The sequence below is a fragment of the Argiope bruennichi genome, chromosome X1 (assembly GCF_947563725.1).
Source record: "Argiope bruennichi chromosome X1, qqArgBrue1.1, whole genome shotgun sequence".
In the NCBI taxonomy this organism is placed as follows: domain Eukaryota; kingdom Metazoa; phylum Arthropoda; class Arachnida; order Araneae; family Araneidae; genus Argiope; species Argiope bruennichi.
The window spans coordinates 34,419,567-34,444,535 of record NC_079162.1 but is presented as its reverse complement, the minus strand read 5'-3'; the positions used below and the strand labels follow the sequence as shown (position 1 = coordinate 34,444,535).

Here is a 24,969-nt window from a genome sequence, read left to right as displayed (position 1 = left end):
ATCTATCTTATGCTCAAGTTTTAACATTCGCTTTTTAAAAGTTTGTGGTAAAATATTATTAATTTCTATCCTACTATCATATATTCATTTTGGAAATGATTTTTGGGAAGTCATTTTCTGGGAACATAATGTTCAAACAACAAATTAAATACCTGTTTACTGAAATGCACCTATATTTTGTTGATACTTGTACAATTAAGGCAGATAATTCTCCAAAGCAAATTTTCACTTCCATATTGATATCCTCCTATATTGCAAAATGAGATACTCTTGGAACTATGTTGATGCTTTACTACCTAATAGTATGCATAAAAAATAACTGCTCTGGAGTTCATCTTAAGCTGTGATCAAATATCATGAGGCTGAAGTATTCTGTTGACTTAATTTCTTTTCTTTCTTATTTTCCTTATCTAGCTACTATGTTTTGCTTTTTCTCTCCTCTCTATCCCCAACTAGTCAGAGGTTCCCAGATAGGATTTGTTATTGCTTTGCTTCATGCATAGCTGAATGCCCATCGTGTTAGTTATGCAGGGAAATATGAATAGTCAGTGTATTATGCTTTCTAATATTTTTATCCATTGACATGTTAATAGACATCAAGAAAAAAAAAATGGGAGGGGGGGGGCGTAATTTAGGGTTTGGTGCTAAGAATGATGGATATTTCTTAAGGTGACTGTGAACTTATAGATACCATTTAGCATATAAGGTAAATGTCAATGCCAGAGTTGGCAATCTCTGGTGTGCCTTCAGAATATTGTGGCCTGGATAAGTGCCAAAATGCAGTTTTTATTTATGAAACTCTACTGGCATCTGTAAGGATTGATATTGCAATTAAACCCAACCATAAAACATTTTTAAAACAAATAATTTGTATGCTATAAATAGCTTCCAAAAGACATCATAGTAATATTACACGAAAATGCTTAAGTAAAATAAATTTGTAAAATCTGTTTAAAAGTTTTGGATGAAATTTTTCTTATCACAAATTGTTCTACATTTTAACTGAGCCGAAGCAGACACAAATAAAAATTGCAAGCTGGTGTTTCTGTGAAAATTAAGATACATTAGAAAAATGTAAAAACAAGTGTATATTTATTCATTTATTTTGTAGTTGAAATATTTTATGGCTAAAGATAGCAAAATCATTTACTCGGTGAATATTAATGAGACAATTACATGTGCTACAATTTTGCCTATAAACATCTTACAGAAGTTTTAAGCTAAGCATTGGTAAAATCATCAAAAGCATTCACAGTGAGTTTTTATGTATACTAATAGGTACCAAATCCTTGCTGTAACAACCAGAATTTAAAATGCTTCCCATATTTAGCAATGAACTGTAGAAGTCCTTCAAGTAAAGCATCTTTTTCTGGAATTAATATAAATTAACAACATTTCGCAATGTCATTAAAATTCCAAACAAACCATTAAAATTATTACCAAAACCCAAATTTTTCTAATATTTCTGGTCACATCTGTAGTGAACCCAAAAGACAATTCTATGCCCATAAGGAATTCAGTTTTGTAATCTGTTTCATCCAGTGTATTAAAAAAAAACCACCTTTGATGATCTCAGAATTTTCTTGTTAAGTTGCCTATGGTTATGTACCAAATAATTCAAAACGGAAATTATTAGAGGAGTTTGGAAACGCAAATCTGGTCCTGCAAATAATTTCAACACTGGTCGTTTAACCTGTCAACCAAGTATGATGAAATATTTTAATGTGAACAAGTTGAAGTTTGAACATTTGTGGAACCATGACTTCTATCCAATTACCGCCAAATCAAAATTTTAAACCTATTATTGACTTATTACATTTTCTTGCATCATCCAACTCATCAGATCTTTTCTGGTCTTACATTTTTATGCAATTCCTCTAAGAGATTTTAAACCGAATTTTGAATCGCCCAATATAATCAACTTTTCTTCAAATTTTGGAAATAATTTATAACCTATATAATGAGAGAAATAGAAAGCAATTACAAAATACTACCCTTGCAGCTGTATTCAAAAAGTAAAAAAAAAAAAAAAAAAAAAAAAAAACCTACTATTCAAAGAGTGAACTCTATTGAGCATATAGATGATAACTAGCGAGATGCAACTTCGCTACTGAACACTTATTCTAGAAAAAGAAATTTTATTAAGGCCGATCTTCATTTAATATAATTCAACAACATCAGACAGCTACAGCGAATTACAAAAATCTTCCGAAGTAAAATTCAATTTTAAGATCTGAAATGCAAAAAGAAGTTCGAAGGAAACTATACTCCGTACTCATACACATTTGGTGTATTTACTTTATATACATTTATTTTTAGAAAGAGCATTTTATGGATCAAAAGAGCACAAGTCTGTCTGCTAATAGTTTTATTCTTACGAACAGTCTATGCAAATTAACTTTTATTTGCAATTAAAAACAGGAAATGATAGAGGAGGTGGCGGCAAAGGTTTTCCGAGAGGGGGGGAGGGAGAGAAATCCGCCAGGGGAGCAAGCATAATTTCTCTAATTTGGCTTCAAAATAACTAATATTAAAGCCAATTAATAACTAATTAGCTCCGTAAAATTCTTAATTTTCTTTTTCATTCAGATATTAACCTTAATTTTTCTTTCATTGTTAAAAATTTTGCTAGGATAATTGCAAAAATATTTTCTGTTTCTTTTATTGATCATCAAAAGATATTCAACTATGAATTTCTTATTTAAGAGACTTTTGAGATTTAACTGCACTGAGATCTAATTCTAGAAAAACTATGATTATATTTCATTCTAGATTGTGGCATATAGATAAAAATACAGGTGGTAACACTAAATTACCTAAATTTACTGTTGCATGATCATGGAAATATTTAATCGAAGTTTAACGAGGAACTGTTTTTTAAGTACTTTGAATTTTGTTCGAATTTAACATAGTTCTTAATCTTCTTAATACATATAAAGTATTTCTGTTACAACAAAAATGAATATATTAAACAGGATTACAGTAATTTATAGATGCCTAATATTGCATAGTGATAACATACGCAAAATAATGCTTTATAAAATGAAATAAAAGAAATTAAAAATTCATAAAATATTTTCTTGATTCGCTAAATTTCTTGAAAGTGAACAATATATAATTATATGTAAAGAATTAATGCATTAAGACACTATCGATGCAAGAGCAAGCATGAAGAAAAATAATAAATCGTATGTTTATTCTAATAAACTTCTTCCAATTAAGAAAAAAAAAATGTTGAAAATCATTTAACTTTGACAGAGGTACCTTGAAGAATATTAAAAAGTTCTGGACTCAAGTTAAGGGACATTTGATGAAATAATTTCCCATCACTCCCCACTTCAAAGACAGGAGCTACCCGATTTAGTTGTGTTAATTCGGAATGCTTCCCACTCCTGTGCCTTTTGGAGTAATCGGTATCAAAATATTCTTGGAAAAAGAATGCATTCAACTTTGTATCGATTGCGCCAGGATGATGTCATGCTAAATGAACAAATGCATGCTCTTATCATGAAGGCTATATAAAAGGAATGTAGAAATTAAATTCAAAAGGTTTTATAAAAGAAACTTTTCTGAAATCTAGAATAATAAATAATAATAATAATAATGTGTGTGTTTTTAACGTAGTCATTTACCTATAATAATTTTTAAATAAGTATACAACGAGCAGGAATTCGGATGCGTTTCGAGTCCAAGGCGAATAAGCTCGTATGTGTGAAGAAACATTTTTCGATAGTTTGGACGCGAATAGTATAGAATGTTGAAAATATACGATGATGCTGTTGTTTTTTTAAGAAGGCCGGAGAAAATATTTTGTAAATATATGTATGAACTCATTATTTAATATAATGCTTAGTAAGATATGAAAAATGCATGTTTATTTTTCAATGCATATTTAAATTTTAAAATTCAACGCGTTTTATTCAAAAAGAATTATATCTTGTATATGATCTTCACTATTTTCATTTTTAGGCACATGCTCTTATCATTAAGTATTTTTTTTCTTCGTAACTATTGCAAGCTAATATTCCTCCCCCCAAAAATGATTTTTTTCGCCCTCAGTTGCATGCATTGGTTTTTCTTAACCCCTTCGCATACAATGACGAGTTAGACTCGCGCGTCGAATTACTAAATTTTTGATTTTAAATCTGAATTAAGTGAAAGTATTAAATAATTTAAAATGTAAACATCACTTAAAAACGTATTATTATCTCATATGCCATTATATTATTCTAGGAATTAATAATAATTGTACTTAATAGGATATATCATCTAATTAAATTAAGTAAATTGGTATGTCAAGGGGGTAATGTGTTATATATGAATATTGTCACGAATATGTAAAGAACTAAGCTGTTAGTTAAAAAAAACAATTAAATGTATTAGAACTAAGCAACTCGCAACAGCATGAGACTGAGAACTTAACCCATCGCTGATGAGGCTCAGCTTTTATACGCATATAGAATGTTCGAGAACAATCTAATTTCAATATTTAAGAAAGATGTAAAACCTTCCAGATCTCAGATAACAATTTAAATAAAAGTATTCCAGTCTTTGGATAAAATGCAGTAGCTGGAATTCGATCCACGGACCAACCAATCTTAAACGAGATGCTCTGCCGACTGAGCCAAAGCGATTGATAGTTATTCTGGTTTATGCGGCATTACTCTAATCATCGTCTTATCTACACTTTTAACCAAAATCTATTAAAAATTTAGAAGCACTTGAAATTATATAGTTTTTGAGAGCAATTGAAAGTAAAAATGAAGACGACAAGGAAAAAAAGAAGTTTCCCGATTACATAGTTATAAAACTGAATGTAGAATCTGAAAATTTTAGGTAATAATTTATTTAAGAAGTTTCGTGCCTACTAGGATTAGCTCTTTTGGTGTAGCTAAAAAACTATCATATCATATATATATTTTCATTAGTGAAATAATTATCGCCTAATAAATTAGACCGCAAAAAAAACCCAAAAAAAAAAAAACCGATACTTTACTATTAAATAAACTTAATTTACAATTACACAATTTACTTACTCCAGTTATTTATAGAGAATTCACATAATCTGGCTACAGTAAATTAAATCTTCTTAGCGTACATATTGCAAAAGTGTGTCGAGAGATAAGTGTTTTATTAAATTTAATTTAACCATTAAACAGAAAATTCTCATACGAAAGGAGCTTACAAATTCATTAGGAGGAAGTAACAATCGGATGAATAAAATGTCGATTCTTTTTCGTACTATTCATTGAATTCTAAAACAGGGAAAGCTACTCTATTGCCATATTCATATATAATATAAATGCTATTCATGTATAATATATTACCTCCAAGAAGGAACTTTCATTGCTGTGAAGTAAAGAGATGAAATCTTCATTCCATGTGTCAGACATATGTTATTGGTGGAGAATTCATTCTAGTGGGTGATAATATTCGATGTCACCCAGCTATGCTTGTCGAGAAATATCTTGAAGATCAAGCATTGGAATGGATAGATTGACAAGTTCAGTCAAGTTCTATGTATTAAATTTAAGAACAACCCTTCCATTACACAAAGATTCTTTTAAGAATTTTAAGATAGATATAAATGAAATTTTGACTTATTTTAATATTTCCTCAACATTCTGCAATTTTCCCACCATTGCAGAAATAATCTAAAGTGACTTTTTTAAAGCATGAAGCAAATTTTGATGTTCACATTATCAAAACTAGTTTTATTGATGCTTGCTTAATTTACGTAGAACATATATATTTTACTTGAAGATATAAGAAACTTTGCTGTACATGAGATGGCTTTTAAAATAATTTTATTCAAACCTTTTAATTTGAAAGTTCTTGAAATTTTCAAAACAAATTCTTCACTAATTCTTTTACTTAAAAACAGAAGAATGCACACATATGCAAATCAACTTCACAGATTCCACCTATTGCTTTAAATGTAAAAATAAAACCAAGAAATTAATTCTGTTTTTGAATGTTTTACAAAAAAAAAAAAAAAAAAAAAATGCAATTGAAATGCATGCTGAAAACTGAATACCTTTCATTACCATTAAATATGGTTCAAAATTCCTTCCCTGAATGGGCAGTAAAAAAGAATGAAGCATGGGAAAAAAAATAAAGCATCAAAAATCCAGCTTGGCTGTAAATGGAAAAGCATTAATTTAAACATATAAAATGAAATGGAAAATAAACATAAAATACTCTATTTAATATCGAGATGATTTCATTTAAAATAAAATTTATTACAATAAGTATATTTTTTGTTTTGTTGGGAGAATAGATTTGGAAATGGAGGTTTATTGTAAATCATACTGGCATATTTAATACATTGGCTTGTACTTTTATATAGTAATATTTTTATGAAGCCAGGATCCCTCTCTTCACCCAAAAGTACCATGCCACATAATTACCTGCAATGTCAACAGTCAAATTGTTATAATATTTTTCAAAAAAAAAAAACTAAAGTCTAAGCCATAGGTTCCCAAAGTGGTCCAGGTGGACCCCCAGGTGTCCATAGGAGACCACACGGGGGTCCACGTAGACGTGAAAAGAAAACAGGGGTTCACAAGTTGTAAGTGGGGGTCCACGAAAAACTTTCTGGTTTTCATAATAAAGAACAAAAACTTTGGCTTGGATTTACCTATCAACGTAGGTAGGTAGCATCATTCACTAGGTAGGTACTCAGAAATATTCAAGACTCAGTTCAAACACAGAATTAAATAGAACAATAGATAATAGTATAAGTGTACACCACATGTCGAGACTTCCAAAGTGCCGCCCGTGCGCCCGCTCGTTCGGGTTGCTTGTTTAGACCTGCAAAGGGATGAAATGCGACTTGCGCTGTGCTACATTTTTGAAACTGAAAATGTGCTACTTTTTTTTTTCTCTTCTTAACACCCCCAATTTAGGGTGATATTTTTTAGGAGTTTTGAGAATACAGTAGAAATGTAGCAGCAGGGGGTCTACCGAAAATAGTAAAACTTTGAAAGTGGTCCACGAGAAAAAAAAGTTTGGGAACCTCTGGTCTAAGCAAATGAGCACAATCTAAGCAAATGAGTAAGACTTACTGACAATGATAAATGTTTCCCAGAAACAATGCAACTTTTATGATTTTTTGGTGTTAATTAAAAAATTAACTCTCATTCTGCAAAATAAGATCTCGTTCATTGAGGAATTGATTTTTGGCACAGTTTTTATTTCTCAACTACATTTATAACATTAGCTTGAATTTAAATCTACTGCTTTTTCAATTCATTTTTCCAAGCATATTGCCATTTTAAGGCCTTCAATATAAAGTACATATTTTCCTGTCTAACTGAATAACATCTACATGAAAAATTTAATTTAATTTTCTGTGGAAATTTTTATTTTCATGCACAAAAAGTAATAACAAACAAATCTTAAAAATTCTACTTACAATATTTTTCAGGTGGCAAACTTAAAATTCAAGTATGATCCTTACAAATCAACTTAATTTTTACAAAATTCAATTTGCAACAATGCTGAAATCTAAATGAGAATATAAAACTTAAAATATGGTTAATAATTGAATAATTACTATAATTTTTTGACAATATAATAAAAGAAATTTCACCATTTTTATCTTTTTGAGGCAAATGCAGTGTTAGAAATGGTGTAGGCTCAGTGCATATTAAGAGCACTAAGTCAAATTTTGCATAATTTTATCTTTGCATGGAAATAATGAATAAACTGTTATATCCTTTATTTAGTTTTATTCTTAACTTTTCGTGGTCCAGTGTCCAGCATCACAAAATATCACATTTTGGTTAAAAAGGCCTACCACCCAGTGCCTTTGGACATAAAATTTCTTATTTAGCTTCTCTAAAACTGATGTTACAGTGCAATTTTTTTTTCATTAATTCAAATTGACCTATTTCATTCTAAAATTAACTTGGACCTGGCTACCAGCACTTTAATAAAATCAATAGATCACACAGAGTTAATGATAAGCAAAATCAGCATATTATTATAATAGTATAGTGCTATTTATATTATTCTGCTAATGCAATTTCACAATTATATTTTCTAAAATAAAATATCAGTCACAGTATATAAATCATATAGATTCAAATACATTGATGGTGTCTTATTATTGCATATTTTGTAATGTTTTATTTTATAATTTTGTCTGCCACAAGTGAGAAGTAAAGTTTATTTTCTTTCATACCAAGTAAATGGAAGAATTCTCATTAGCATTTGTGGCATATATATATATATATGCTTACAATTATTTTTTAAATTTTATTTTGTAAGTTACGCATGTATATTTTATGCATACCTACAGCATTGTTATTTCTGATTTTCCTTTACATTTAATATATAATCTCTGGCAAATGTATTTGTTATACACACACAAAATCAATTAAGTTAGGGTTTAACAGTGGAACTTATTTATAATTTTATTTTGAGGTTTATCTGGTTCCTTCCATAAATAGAGGAAAAGATGTAGCTAGTTAACTACTATCTATTTTGAGTTTAAAAATGACAACAAAAAAAAAAAAATCCAAACAAGTTCATAAAAAATTATTTTTAACAATTCTTGTAACATAGTTATAGTTGAAGAGATTTGAATGAATTTAATCACACATCATTAAATGAAACTGCTGCTTGTTTCAGGAACATGAGATTAACACCTTTTGGACAATTTTAACCTGTAGAGGAATGATGTACAGTAAGTAAGAAGAGAGAATTTCCAGAGTTCTTTGTTAGGTCTTGACTTCTATTCTGTTGCAAACATTTTTCTTTCAGTTTTTTTTTCTTTAGTTTGCTTGTTATTTTGAACAATTTTATTTTATTTTAATCTGAAATCTTTACACTTATTATCTTCATGGATAATCCAATTTTGCAGATTATCTGAAATTATTAAGCAGTATAATTGTTTGAAAATCAAGTTTATTGTATTGTTTGATAAATGTTATCTCTATCTTTCATATTGCCCCTACTTTTATGAAATCAATACTTCCTGATGCATGCACAAAAGCATAGAAACAAACAATAGTTAATCCCTATTAAAATATTTATAGAAGTTAAATAATTTTATATTAATGTGAGAAATAGGAAAATCTTTAGAAACTATCACAGATCTTTATCAGCAAACAAAAATATTTTCCATATTCTTATGACAATGAAATAACTATTTATGCCTTTTACAAGAAATAGGAATTAGCATTGTCTACCAATGACACAGCTAAGCAAGAAACTTTTATTACGGTAAATCGAATAAAGTAATGTGTTATTAAAAAGGTTTATTTTTAAGAATTAGAATTACTTTATAATTTTAATATAACAATATAGTTTAAAATCCGAAGTTGACAATGAAAATTGTTTTTAAAAAATCATTGATAACCGAAATATTTTACTAGAAAATAGAGGAGTTTTCCGTGTACAATAATGGCATGGAAAAAAATTAATCAAGAAAAAGGAATTTTCTAATAAAAATCCCGTATATTTTGATAACACATCTTCAAATGGTTTGAAATATAATTTAATCTAATTAAAAATAATTCATGGATATAAATTATGAAAAAGAAATTTAATGCTGCATAATTTCATTGAATACAAACACTCTGCAGAAACAAATTACAAGTTATACACAAACTATTCCAATAAACTCGATAATAAATATTTATATCAGTAAATAATCATTCAATGGATTCAAAAACCAGTTCAATGAAAAATTTTGTTACAATGCAAAAGTTAGTAACGATATGAACAATTGCATGCATAAAATAACACGTTTTATGATACCTTTAATTTAACAAACATAAAACATGATTATGTAAAACATTAATGAATGTTCTATGCTTGTTTGTATGGATTGAATATTAATATATTTTTTGAATTCCAATAAATATCTGAAGAATGAAAAACGACAGACCATAAATAAGGTATAAAGAAATCTTCTGGCTGGCCTTCTTCAACATATTTAAACTTTAATTCTGGAAGTTTCTTCATCTTTTCTTTAGACCATTGCAGACAAACCGATTTTATTATTTCAGTGACTTCTAAAACAGACACATTTTGTTCTACTGACTCTAAATGAGGTGAAAAAAATAGCAAAACAATATCAATATTCTGCATAATATCTTGAAAATTTGCATTTGATCGAAACATACTGAAAATATCCTTTTTATACAAAATAGTGTATAATAAATTAATGTTATTTCGAAGTTGAAAAGTTAAGCAAGAATTCAGAATTTCTAGAAGCATTCGAAGAACTTCATCTAACACTGATAAATCTTGCATCAAATCTGATGGCAATAATTCATCATCAACTGGCCGAGATCCAGATTTTGACTGTTCTGTAATACGTATGTATCTCTTACCCATGCTCTCTAACAGATTAATGAATTTGTCACAAACATAAGTATGCAAATTTTGAATATGGGCAGACATGTTAGCTAAAGCAGCTAAACAATTAGTGTGAAGATACTTATCATGCATTCGCGTCATATTGAATTGTATAGTTCGAATAAGAATAAGAACTATCATACTGCCGAGAGAAATTTCTGACAGCATTCTTTCAGTATACCATGTAACATTCCTTAATTTTATACTGTGAATTTGCTTATCAAAATATTCTTCTTCACTTAAAATCAACAATATAATTAGTGTCATGTAAATAAGATGTGAATTTTTATCAGGAGCATTATATAACAATTTCAGTAGTGGCATAACTAACAAATAAATTTCTGATGAAAAAATAATATACTGCCTGAAATTTGGATTTTGATGCAATAATAAGTAGGCTAACAATGCAGTCTGATCATCTTTTAAAGTGTTACATAAAGTTTTAAATAAGATATCAAAGTCCAACTTGAAAGCTGCAATCTCGTCTTTTGAGGCACCATCACTGGTACCATTAGAATTTTTAAAAGAAAATAATGCAGCTCGATATGGATTCTTCATCTCTTTATCATTGGTACAATGGTTTACTAAAATCAATAACAACAACAAACTATGATTGGCAAGTACAGTAACTGATGATAAATCTTTGGGGGAATTTTTTCCAGCATAATTTAGAGTTAATACATTCCAAAGCCCAGATGCAAGCCCAGCAATAATGCTACCACCTTCTACAGCAGTGATACAATGAGGGCACATATCTTGATTACTGTAGTGTGTCAGAAGAGTTTTTATAAGAGCAGAAGAATGAGCAGCACATTCTCCTCGCATGATGATTTGATATACTGTGGATAAATGTGCAGATCTTGATGAGAACATCTGTACTGACAGCAGTACTATCAATGTATGTACAGCCTCCACTGTAATAGCATATGTTTTACTATCAAGAGATATATCCACAATAATTTCAAATAAGGCATTGATTGCAGATTCTAGCAGTTTCTCAGGCTCCGATGCATTATTTGGGTCAGTTTTGTTCTGTTGAACATCTTCTAATTGTTTTAGAGTACCTTCTTCTCCTAATGTTTCAATAAAATACTTTAGTATGCAACGTAAAATAAAGAGAGAATTATAAGCCTGCCAAATAAAAACTTTGTTCTCACACTGAACAGCAGCTTTAAGCTCAGAGGAATGAACTAGGAAAACTTTGATAAGGGCAGCAACATTACCAGTGATGGGATTGCTGTTCAACAAAGCATCAAGCATTGGGCGAATACTATCTTCTAGTAATCTACAGTCTGCACAAGAATGTGGAGGAGCAAACGTGAATGACAACAACTGGTTCCAGAATGGATCATTGGGAGATATTGGTTCTTTACCAGAAAATTGCTGTAAATATTTATTGTCCCGTAGTTCATGTAAGCTGCTACTAGAAGTACCCATTTTAAACCTGAGGAGAAAAACATATATAAGTTGGATTATTAAATTTACTTCAACTTCAATTCATTAAATGTATACTGTAATATATATATATATACAAGTAGGCATAATTCTGCCTACAATAAGCTGGTCATGCTAAATGATTTTCCCAAACAATTATTCTAGTGAAAAAAATTAGTTCTGTCCTATTTTATGTTAGTTATAAATATGCCTTATTAATTTAATAAAAAAAATTACAGCAAAAATATTTCTAACTTTTATAAAATTATGACAATACATAAACAATTCTTGTAAAAGTCAAGTTTATTTAAAAGTTCTTTGATATTACAGTTCATGCTTTTCAGGGCTTTAGAATTTACAAGTTTTTAGTTAGTTGTTTGCATTCTGAATTATTGATAATAGGTTTACTCTTAAAAAGTACAATATTTTCTTTATCTTTTCTCTATTTTACAAAATAATTTTTAAAAAAACTTGAATGTTTGAATTTATCATAATAATATTAATGGAAGGAATTCTATCTTGGGAGAAAAATATGCAGCAATAAAACAAAAGTAGTATACCAAAATTCTGTAACTAATCTTTCTTTCACATACAGGAGAACCAACAACAATCTACGCTTTAATATTAAAAAAGTATTATATTACCAAGACTTCTGTTTGATTAATTTTTAGCTCCTTTAAATTACAGCATTTGCAGAAAAAATATTTCCATGTTTAAATAGCAAGCAGTCAAGGTTAAAATTTACATCAATCATTAAGTCTGAACTAGGGATTGCAATACCGGTATACTGAATACCGGTATTTTGAGCTATTAGTACAATTTTGTAATACCGGTATTCACAAGTTTAAATACTGGTTTTTTGGTATTTACTAGAAATTTTTAAAATTGTCTCCAATATATATTCAGGGATCTCCAACATAGCAAAATAGTATTCGTTTTTGTTTTTATGTCTCCCTAACGGGTGAAATTAATTAGCTAATTAATGGCTTAAATCTAAATTAACAAAACATGGACTATCCTTGGAAGATATTGTATCCATAACGACTGATGGAGCAACAGTTATGAAAAAAATTAATTAGCTAATTAATGGCTTAAATCTAAATTAACAAAACATGGACTATCCTTGAAAGATATTGTATCCATAACGACTGATAGAGCAACAGTTATGAAAAAAGTTGGAAAGTTGATTGGTGCAAATCAGCAATTGTGCTATGCTCATGGAATTGAATTAGGAGTAATATATATATTATATGAAATATTAACAAATCAAGAATTGCTTCCTATAATTTATGAAGTTCAAAAAATTGTTAAGATATTTAAATGTTCCTCTACAAAAAATGCCATATTACAAAATTATATACTAACTGAAAATAAAATAGTATCTGCTAATATTAGATTCTAAAACATGTTGGAACAGTTTACTCAAAATGATGGAACGATTTTTGAAACTGAGAAATCCAATCCGAAAAACCATAATCGACTCAAACCTGTAAATTATTTTTCAGATAATGATTTCGATTTAATATCTAAACTGTATCAGCTCTACTTCCAATAAAACTGACTATTGAGGCATTATGTTGGAGAGATTCTAATTTATTAACAGCCTAATGCAACAGAAGAAAGGCATACCAAAATAGAAAAATGTGTTATGGTATTTACATAATTTTAATGATTTTAAAAATGAAAATGGAAAAGAAGAAAAGGAAATAACCAATTCAAATCTGATTAAGTTTATAGTAAATTTTCTTAAAAATTTTTATCCACAAAAATATTCACATTCAGAAGAATTCAGTTTTCAGTTATCGAAGATTATGATGATACTAATGTCGATAGTGAAAAGGAATTTTCTTGAACATAAATTAAAATTCGTAATAAATAAAAAAATTTCAATGAACTAAAATACAATACAGAAATCCGCTATATCCAAAACCATCCAACGAGAAATTGATTTATTTGAAGATGAGGGATTTAGAGGTAAATACTTGAAAAAAGTATATCTCGCATTGCTAACAGTACCACCAACTAGCGTTGATGCCGAAAGAGTGTTTTCGACAGCTGGTAATTTTTGCACAAAATTACTTTTCAGGCTTAATGACAGTACAATTGATGCATTATGTTTTTTAAGATCACTTTTCAAAAATTTGTAATAGTACTACAGACTGAATAGTGATATTTACACTTTTTTGTAATTTAAATAAATAAGATGTCCCTTTACTTTTTTGTGATATTTACACTCTCTATTAAAACTGGCAAATAAAATGAAGAAACACCTGTGTTTACTTTCTTTTTCTAAAATTTCTAATACTGGTATCAAGATCTAAAAAATACCGGTATTCGGTATTGATACTGGTGGCCGATTGATTGATACCGAATACCGGTACTGAATCCGATATTGCAATCCCTAGTCTGAACTAATAATGAGGCAAATTACTATTATGGAGTATAGAAAACTACTTCATAACTAATTTTCCAATGGTGAAAGAATGAAATAAACTTTTGTTAACATACAATCATAAACTTGTTGCCCTTTTTAATAAATCACTTTATTAGATGAACTTTTGAGAATTATTTCAATTAGTTATAATTTTTTACAATAAATTTTAGTCCATTAAAAACCAGGGATTTTTAAGATGTGTACAAATTCTCTCTTTTCATAAATATAACAAAAATTACCGAGGCTCATAATAAATATAGGGTTCCTACATTTGCATAATCGACTCCTTAAGGAATGCCTCATATTACCTAGTCAAATGATCCCCGATTTGGAATGGGGCAGCTAACAGCAGTTGAATGACATTTACTATGTGGTCAGGAAAATAAAAATCTATCCTCTTCATTGACATTTCAAAAAGCAGATATAAAATATTCTATACATGCAAATTTTAAAAACATTAGCACTTAATTTAAATTATCTTATAACTTATTCCGAAAAATAAAATGTAAAGAATTTAAGAATACTGATTAAGAATTTTAGCCTGGTTTTGTAAGTTATAAGAATGACTCTATCCACGGTACTGTTCCTTATGACATTTATAATTGTACCTTCACAGCCGTATTAAATATATCACATCTTGATAAAAATGGTAGCATTTGATTAAATCAAACATTAACAATCCAGCAGCTGAGCCAAACACAAATCTTACACATATAAAATAAAATCTGGTATAATACACAATAAAAAAAAGTAAAAAGATATTAAATATTTCTTAGGCATGTTTAAAGCAAGTTATTAGTAATAATTACTTACTGGAAAGTTTTCAATATTCATTACATTGTAAAATTTTTTATTTATATGTCAAATTGATATTTTTTTCTTTTATTACATTAATCTCATATTTGTATAAAATTCATATTATATAGTTAGTTCTCTCACTCATATAAGTTTATTCCTATATTCAGTTGTCTTTTAAATCACGATTATCAATCCTCATCTACTAAACGAAGTCAATAAGAAAAAACAAATTTAACGAACAGCCTATCTTAAAAGTATTATTTTTATTAACAAAACTTCCTAAAATCCAATGATTTAAAAAATTAATAAGATTTTAGTTTTGAAAATAAATCAAAATATATGATTTATCTAAATTAAAAATTTAAAGTTATCAAATAAAATTAATATGGCCATTGGATGGTTAATGCAAACCATAGAATCACATGATTAGTGCATGATTAGAAATAAACTATCTTAAGAGATTCAAATCTTCCCTGACAAAACAAATAACTTAAAAAGTTACATCATAAAAATAATGCTTATCTGAAGAATGTTCGACCATTTTTTTAAGGCACAGTTGGATAATTAATATTTCAGTTACTGGTCCAATACTTAAATATAAAAGAAAATGGAATCAGTTATGAACTAGATGAATATTCATATATTCTTAACATGAAATACTTTTACTTTGATAATACATATCTATTTTATGTGCCATTATAAATAAAAAGAACCATAAAAAGTTTCTTTTTTGTTTTGATTCATTATTGATCAATAAGATTGACTTGATTCATTAATAATCCTTTATGTTAAAATCAACAAATTTTGATTCATATATAACTTGATTTTGAAACTAAATATAATTTAAATTTTGTAAGCATTAAATGTTTTTACTTCATATTTATCTTTTATTTCATACATTTCTTTTTCATTTTCTTTTAGAGGTTGTATTTTATATTAGTATTACTGTTTGATATACAATACTAAACACATAACTTATATCTTGAAAAACCAAGTAATAAAATATTGAATACAAGATTAAATTATTTTTTCTTCTTCTTAAGATCTATATCAGAGATAACAATGATCATATTAAGAATAGCTCAGTTTCAAAATAATAGAAATTATTTTTATGTAATTATGTTAATTTTATTTAAAACTACATATTTTATAAACTCTTATTATACTTTGATTCTGTATTAGCCTTACTTAATACTACTGATTTATATAACTGACTGTCAATGACACTGGTTAAGAAAATTCCTGCAATTATCTACCAGTTGAAATGTAATATTTTTTTTACAGGAAAGAGATTTATTGAAAAGTTTTAAAATCAACTTCATCAAGGATATCAAAATAGATTTTTTTTTCCCTCCAAGTTCAGCAAATTTGAATTCTAATTGATTTACATCAGACAGCTGATCGCTATGTTTACAGATAAATTTGATGTGCATTCATATATCTTTTACATTTTTTAAATACAGCATTCAAATAATTCACTGCTGTTTTAATTTGGTTTGCAATAGCATGGGGGTCAATAATCAAGATTATGAATAGATAACATCAAATACAAATGTCCGATTTTTCTGATAAGCAAATAAAGGCTTTAAGTTGAATTCAAATTCTAACACGTAGTACTTCGCCGTATATTCAAGATAAAATAATACAGTATTGTTGTAAATGTCATTTTAATTTAATGATTAGCTGCTTGATATAAAATATGAGCAACTTTTAATAGCAAATAAATACAACTGTCGTGGCAAATAAGTTAATACAAGATGCACAGTTACAAAATCAAAAGCAACACAATTTTATCAAACAAGAAAGTTTTACCTAATGATTTTATTCTATAAACACGAGAAATTTAAAACTCACTAAAAAAAATCACACCCGCCCTTGTAAAAGGAAAAAAAAATAAGTACCATTTAATTACAAATGCTTTAACGTTGCAACACTAGGATCGTAGGACGAACATTCATTGAAATGATATCCGAAAGACGGCGCTATGTCTGCGCTTGAGACCGTAAACAAAACAAGACGAATTACCTTGGACAGGAACTACTCGGTTTCGTGGGCCATAGAGTGTGCGCGAAGATGACGTCATGCATAAAGTTCCCAAGACATAATTTTAAGATTAATTGGTTCCGATTTATTCGTCTTGGTGCATCTTAAACTTTAGCTACGAATACAAACGAATCGCGAAAATAAAGATGGAACTCATTATCATAATTTTTATCGAATAAGGATCCTCAAAGTGCAATGCCTAATGGACCTTATATACGGTTTGGATTTGAGTTTGAGAGTATATATAAAAAAATCAGCTGTTGGAGGTTGGAAGATCGAAGTGAGTGTGTATTCTGTTCTCTGCCAATTTAATTCAGAGAATTAGTTACGCTGTGATTTTACAAGTAAAAATTCCCTTGTGACAATTTTATAAAATAATTTTTTTTTTTAATTTCAAGAACATCATCTATAAAAATGAATTTTGAGGTTAAAGAATATGAAAATTAGTTTTTATATATAAAAATTATTGGTTCATCGTTTTGTTGATGACTGAAATAAGGTTTGCAATTTTTTTAGCGAAAATTTCAGTGTAAAGACTTATTTCTTTTTGTTAAATGCAAAAATATTTGTTAAAATCTTTATGCTTGTAGAAATAAAATATTGTTTCCTCGTAATGTTGCATGCTTGTGTGCAGTTCAGTGCGCATGCTGCATTATGAATGAATGATGAATCTTGTTTGTGCCTATAAATCTTGTTTTTTTATATATATGATGTATTTTTTATAATGATGTATCTAAGAATTACTTTTCGCATTAATTGAATATCTATTTTAAAAAGCTGTGTGATTGCTATTTGCTATTTTTTTTAAAAAATAAATGATGGTGTTGTGGCCTGCTATGTGTTCGTTTTTTTTTTACCCTTGTGTTTTCTGGTTTTGAGATTATTTAAAAAATGCTGTGCATGTGGATCCATTGCAAATTTAGGTGAAATGAAAACACGCATTCCTCAACTCAGTCACTATTCCGATCTGTTGTGGAAAATGCTGTTTTGTGCTTTCAACTCTTAAGAGAAGACGGTTAACAGCATATTGAACATTCCTAAGTCTTCACCGACTTCCTTTTCTTGATGGTTTTATGAATTTTTGTCTTTTCTATGCTTTTTGGCTTAGGGCAATTAAAAACCGATTTTTTCCCGCCCTATACTCTGTGGCACCACCTTATCGTGGTGGATGAGCTTTGAACAGAATGCCGCAACAACTTCTTTTAATTAGCATCTTATAACGAGTACAGCGACATTTATCAGCCAATTTTTGAACGTTTTTTTTTTCTCAAAACAAATTTCCTTTGTTTCACGCAAACAGATGAAATATTAGGTCCTTCTGAGTAATGGCTGTTTTTTACAGCTTCCGAAAGTAAAACTTGATTATAATCACCCTGTAGTATCCTTTATAAGGAATATGCAGTTATCTACATGTATCTGATGTTTCAGAGTTGTATTGCTAAAATATCCATATTAAATCTGAAAAAGTTATATACACTCATGTCCATAAATTAAGGATAATTCAGAGTCACGCGGAAATCGAATTCTAAAATACATATATCACCCGTAAAATGACTACACACATCTTCAAAAATGATATGCAAATTGCAGGAAGCCATCAGATGACACTGATAGTGCGTCACAATGACCAGACTATAAAAGAGTGATGTATAAGCAATGCATGCAAAGAAGTAAAATTGCTCTCAAGCGCTTTATAAGCCTTTCAGTGCAATAACCGCATAGTTATGACACAAAGGACGCATTTAGATGATTTTTTACATGGTAGAATTATCGGTCGTCTGCAATGTGGGCGTACCCAGCTGGAAGTATCCAAGGAACTTGGAATCGCCCAGAGTGTCATCTCCAGGCTTTGGCAACGATCCCAAGATAATGGTAATGTGAATAGACGTTACAGCACAAGTCGCCCCCCCCCCCCGAGTTACAACGCCGAATGATGACCGGTATTTTGAAGTAACTGCAAAGAAATAGACAGAGAACAGCATCAGACCTGCCTCGTCAGCTCTCTTCAACCACTGTTTCCCCAGTTTCAAGGCAGACCGTGTACAGACGCTTAGGGTAGATTTGGCTATATGCCTGTAGGCCTGTCAGATGTGTTCCACTTATAGAGATGCATAATCCACGATTTTTTGAATAACAAATAATATTGCTATTGTTATTTTTAAATATGCGTTCCAAATATCTGTTATTTCAATCATATTATTAATTAAAAATTATTACTTAATATTAAATATAAAATTTATTAATTGTAATTAATATTTAATTTACTAATTAAATTAACGTGGGATTGAATTAATTTATCTGTTTCAGCTTACTTCTTAAATTTTATTTTTTTCTCAAAACTATTTATTTAATTTATTTATTAGAGTGAACCATTTTCTGGAAAAGATGAGTTAAAAATATATGTCATTTCTATAAAATGTTTACTTTAGTCCTATATTTTACCAATAGATGGCGCCAGCAGTAAACAGAGTACATGTAATCAAAGTCAATCATGTCACGAGCAATTAAAAATGATCTGTATGGAATAGTGCATCATCAAATACGAATACCGGTCACTTCGCACTTTCCAGTGAAGCCTCGCACTTTCCGGTGAAATCACTGCTCCGATAAATTTCAGTGATATGCAATTCAATGATACGATACGATAATTCCAATAACCGGTCCGTTCAATCCAATCACAGATTTCTTTCGAGAGCTTCCATTGGACAGATCGTATCATCACCGCTTCGGAAAATTTCAGTGATATCGTATCGATTGTTAGTTTCTATCGTGATCCAAAACCTGTAATCGAAATATCATCAGTAAGATCGTATGAAGGATTTGAATCACAACCCTCTTTGAAAAGTATTGATCACTTGTATTTGTGACTTTTTGATATTGGTTCCGTAGTAACCGCTCTGAAAATATTCGTCATCCCTATCCACTTACTGCAACTCATTGTCACCCGCGGTTAGCCTGGAGTAGAGAGCATGCATTGAGAACACCGTAACAGTGGGCTTGCGTGATGTTTACCGACGAGTCCAGGTTTAGCTTGCAGTCTGATACTTGCCGGACTTTCATATGGACAGCACCAGGTACTCGTTACAACCAAGAAAACATCATTGAACGACACCGTTACGGTGGTGCAGGATTCCTCGTTTGGGGAGGAATTATTCTGGGTTTCAGAACTGACCTGCATGTTCAAATTGGAACCACGACATGCCAAATCCATCGGGACGTCATTGTGGAAAAATATGTACGTTTGTTTCGCGGCGATATGGACGCAGAATTCGTGTTTATGGATGAAATGCCCGTCCTCACCATACAAACATCGTAAACGAATACCTTCGATTGGAGGATATCATCCGTATGGACTGGCCAGCATTCTTACCGGACTTGAATCCAGTAGAGAATGTGTGGGACATGCTTGGCCGACGAGTTGCAACTCGTCAACCACCTTCTACATGTATACAGGAACTTCGGAAAGCATTGCTTGATGAGTGGTGTAATATTCCCCAAGATCAGATCGATAATTTGATACTCAACAGGCCTAGGCGTTATACGGACTGTATTGCATTGTCTGGGAGATTGTCTATTATCTATGTATTAATCATCATACCTGCCATGTAATATTGGTTTTTGTAAATAGTTTTTTTCTTTTGTAATTTGCTCCAGGGAGCAAAAAATCGCAGTTTTTACTAATGATATCAAATATATAGCATCTTTTTTGCATTTTACCTTTTGTTTAATAAATAGGTTTTACAAATAAGTCGCATTTGTTTTGCTTCTGACTCTTTCTTTTCCTGAACTTGCATTATCCTTAATTTATGGATATGAGTATAGTTAATTTGTTTAAGATTCCTTAATCTTCTTACAAGCATATACATAAATATATCATTACAGAAAATGCAGAGATATATACCATAAGTCTAATTTCGTTGATCATCTACTAAGAAAATTTTTAAATTAGTAGCAATAATCATCACTAAAATTAGAAATGCAAGTGATAAAGAAAAAATTTTCTTACTTTGTTACTGCTTTCCACGAAACTGAAACTGAACATTACTGAAATTTCCACGTTATAAGAAATAATTAGTATACTTGGATTTCATCTAATTTTAATATTCTACTTCAAAAATTTTCCGAGAAAGCAAGCTTATGAAATTGCTTTGAAACACTTTTATTCCTGTAATGCTGCTTTTTAAACATGAAGATACTCCTTTTTCTTCATTTAAAGAGCTAATTTTGAACATATGTTCAGACATATGTAGATGAGAAAATCCTTTCAAAGGTATCAATATCAATAATTGCAATATCATATCAATAATGCAACCGACATGATAATAGTATATATGAAATATTTCCCAAAACGCTATCAGCTTTTTTTTTTATCCTTCCCTCTCCTGATTATGACGATACATGAATACGGTTTATTACTGCTCGCATAGTTTATTTTTATAAATTTCTAGTCATGCTTTGGGCTGCTTAAATAACATTCCATGTTAAGATGTCGAGCTCTTGAAGAGTTTTATCCGAGATTCAAAACAAGAAAAATTTCCTCTGAAATCTGAATCACCATTTTAGCTTTATTTGTTTAGAAATTCACAAAGTTCCGCTACACTAGTTTGATTTCTGATATAATTCTTTATCAACAGAGACGATCAGAGTTTAAGCACTTTGAATGATGACGAAGTAGAATGTTAAAATTTGTTTTCTTGATTGATATGTTTTGAAAATACTTCCTGCATACAAGGGCCATTTTTTTTTCAAGCTATGGAAAACCATAAAAAATTATAGATAACTAGATAAAGTTATTACAAAAATTTATGGAATGGCTACATTTTGAAGAATTTAAAGAATGGAATTTAAAGAATGGTTAAATTTTGACATAACTGCCCTGAAAATTGAGGTATTTGTCATATTGATGGACTAAGTTTCCTATCTTACATTCAAAAATGCTGATGCCAGTCCTAGTAGATGGGGTTTAACGTTCCTTTGAAGTTCCTCATTAGTCTGGAATTATTATTTTGGCATTCTAGCCAGTTCTTTAATTAAGTGAAGTTACTCAGCTTCAAGCAGCGTTCTTCAGGAAGGGGAACGAGGGTGAAAGGCTGTTGCAACAGAAGATATTGTTCAATGAGTTAATCAAGTCGTTCGAAAGAACCGAATGGTGCTAAAAGTTCAAATAGTTGGTCGACTAGTATGCCAAAATTGCGATTTTGGAGGGGGAATGTTTAGATATTTTTACTAAATATTTTTTCCTTAAAAGAATACTCAAATAATTTCTACACTGATGAAGAGTTCAAATGAGAGCTGTCTCATAGAACTGGTGGTATGGTTACTTTTCAAAGAAAGGACTAAACCTGGTCCACCTATATGAAAAATGCCTGAGTTTTCATGGCAGTTATCAAAAAGTAGCTATGCTTAGTCCAACGGTATGAAAAATCCCTGAATTTTCATGGCAGTTATCAAAAAGTAGCTATGCTTAGTCCAATGGTATTAAAAATTCCTGAATTTTCACGTCGTTTATCAAAAAGTAACTATGCTTGTACATAACTCTAGGTAATAAATAGATTTCGATCTCTACTTTTGTTTCTTTTTATACTCCATCAGAGATTGAAAAAGAAAACGGTCATCGTATTTGGTTAGATGTTTTTGTAATTGCAAAGTAACAGCGCTCTTTCCAAAAAAAAATCAAAAATTTCAATTTGGTTATATTATTTTTATTTGCTTGAATCGAAATTTAAAGTCACTACCTATTAGCAAAGCAAGTTCAAAAAACATTTTTATGATAATCTTACAATATTGTCCGTCATTCAGAATATGGAACAATTATGAAATCCACTTGTACTAACCTCTTCAGTACCTACAATTTTTTTTCAATTTTCTTATCCGGTAAAGTAAAATTTTGTCGAAATAATGCATGCATTTTAATATTTATGAATGTAGCTTCCATTTTGCATTAATAAATAGCACTATATTTCGATATTTTTTTCATATCCATCGCTATTAATTAGAGACAAAACGAAAATGGCGTTGAACAGAAAACACAGCAAATATAAGTACATTTTTTAATATTTATTATTAAAATAAACGCTTGTATATTTTTTTAAATAAAATACTAAGTGTCTGATTAAAGTCATTACCAAATTATATCTTGTTATCTATAATAGAATCGTTGCAAATGCAAATTTTATTAAGGTACACATATGTGTACTTCGGGCGTTTTCGCTCCCATTTCCTGACTGCTTGCGATCCATTGCGCTGTTTATATTTTGAGCACTTGTTTTCAAATTGCCATTTCTTGTCCTTGAATATATTGCATATCTTTTTTATAATAAATAATTCTTATGTTCTGTAATGTAATAAGATATAAATGTAAAAATATTTATTTTTTAATTTGAGTAAGAAATTTAATTTTATAGCTGTCTTGTAGTCAGTAATTGATATTTCTATCCGGCATTATGTGTAGAATTTCGGAATTTTATAAGCTAATAATAATTTTTTTTTTCACGTCAAGTGACTTTAACTCAAAATAAGGTTATTGAACTTTTAGAAAAAAGTGATTTTAGGGGAAGCCATAGAATTTCTCATGTATCGAAAATTATGAAACCTGGCAAATGGGATGAATGGGTCACAGATGATAGTCAAATGTGCCTTGTCAAGTAGAATGATAATAAATCCGTGACTCTATTATCCACATGTATAGGTAATGAGCCAATTGGAGTAGGCAAAAGACAGTCAAAATAATGTAATGGAAACAAAAAGCTGATATAAAATAATCTGCTATTGTAAAAGCATATAATATGGGAGGCATCGCTCATTATTTTGCATATTACCGGTATGTAGTAATTACAAAAAATGACCGACTCGAGCATTCACGCATTTTGTAGATTTAGTAGTTGTCAATTGCTTGATATACTATAAAATGGTGGCAAAGCGACAAGCAGAGCTATTAGGAATGAAGCCGAAAATGTTATGAACTTAATGCAATTTCGAATGCATATAATTCGGTCCCTGTTGAAATATGAAGGAATTCTCATCCTCAGCAAGAAAAGAACAAGTAAAAAATCATCTTTGAATGAAGAAAATTAATAGAAGAAGGGTCATCAAATGATGGAAACGCAACTAAAAGATTATTGGAGATTTCATTACCACCATCTGGTGAAAATACCTCTAAAAGACCAAGAAAAATTGTCCCTTCCCAATTAAAAAGAAATAAGACTAGATATGTCAAGCCATCTACAACGTTACATGGGCGATAAGTATGAATCAAAATGCAGGTATCCAGGATGTAAATCTAGAACAGTCAAGTGCTCAAAATGCAGTATCTATTTATGTAATATTTAAAAAAATGAAATTTCATTCAAAATGAGGTTTAATAGGCCTTATAAATGAAAAAAAATAATATTTTTTTTTCATTTATAAGGCCTTAGAATAGGAAAAGTATATCTATTAAATTACCAGGAAAATTAATTAATTTTTTTTTTTAGTCGAGGATGCCTTAACTTGCTTAAGACTTGAGGTACACATATGTGTATCTTAAAATTATGGGACTTAAAATTGTTTGATCAACAAATATTTTTTTTCTCAAACTATTGAGATGTAACAAAGGTGAAAGATCTAGAAATGAAATTTTTAAACCAGTTTCAAAAAATTCAGGACTGAAGAGGAAAAAGGTATAGTCACTATGATTAAACCATGCAAAATTATCTTATTTTGATACGTCAAAACATGCAAGTTGTATTTCACACATGCGATGTTTCTGGTAGGCCTCGTAGTTACGGGCTAGAATTCGTAACAAATTTATTTTGAATGTTCATAATTCGTTCCAGATATCTTTTTTCTGAACATATTTTTGTCGTGTCGATAACATGTCGATAGGTTTCCAACATTGGGCATGGTGAAAT

General features: G+C 29.7%; 1 protein-coding gene across 3 annotated transcripts; it reads right to left on the bottom strand.

The window, feature by feature from the left end:
- Window positions 1–9,556: 9,556 nt before the first annotated feature.
- Window positions 9,557–17,036, bottom strand: LOC129958242 (dymeclin-like). 3 transcript variants are annotated; one of them, XM_056070545.1, is made up of 2 exons: window positions 16,892–17,013; window positions 9,557–11,815 (listed from the first exon to the last, which is right to left on the bottom strand). In XM_056070545.1, the coding sequence occupies exon 2, from the start codon at window positions 11,806–11,808 to the stop codon at window positions 9,820–9,822; it is 1,989 nt and encodes a 662-aa protein (XP_055926520.1). In that variant the 5' UTR covers window positions 11,809–11,815; window positions 16,892–17,013; the 3' UTR covers window positions 9,557–9,819. The 3 variants fall into 3 exon arrangements, with proteins under 3 accessions (XP_055926520.1, XP_055926517.1, XP_055926518.1); XM_056070542.1 differs by having other exon boundaries at window positions 9,558–11,815; window positions 16,939–17,036; XM_056070543.1 differs by having other exon boundaries at window positions 9,558–11,815; window positions 16,850–16,990.
- Window positions 17,037–24,969: the final 7,933 nt, after the last annotated feature.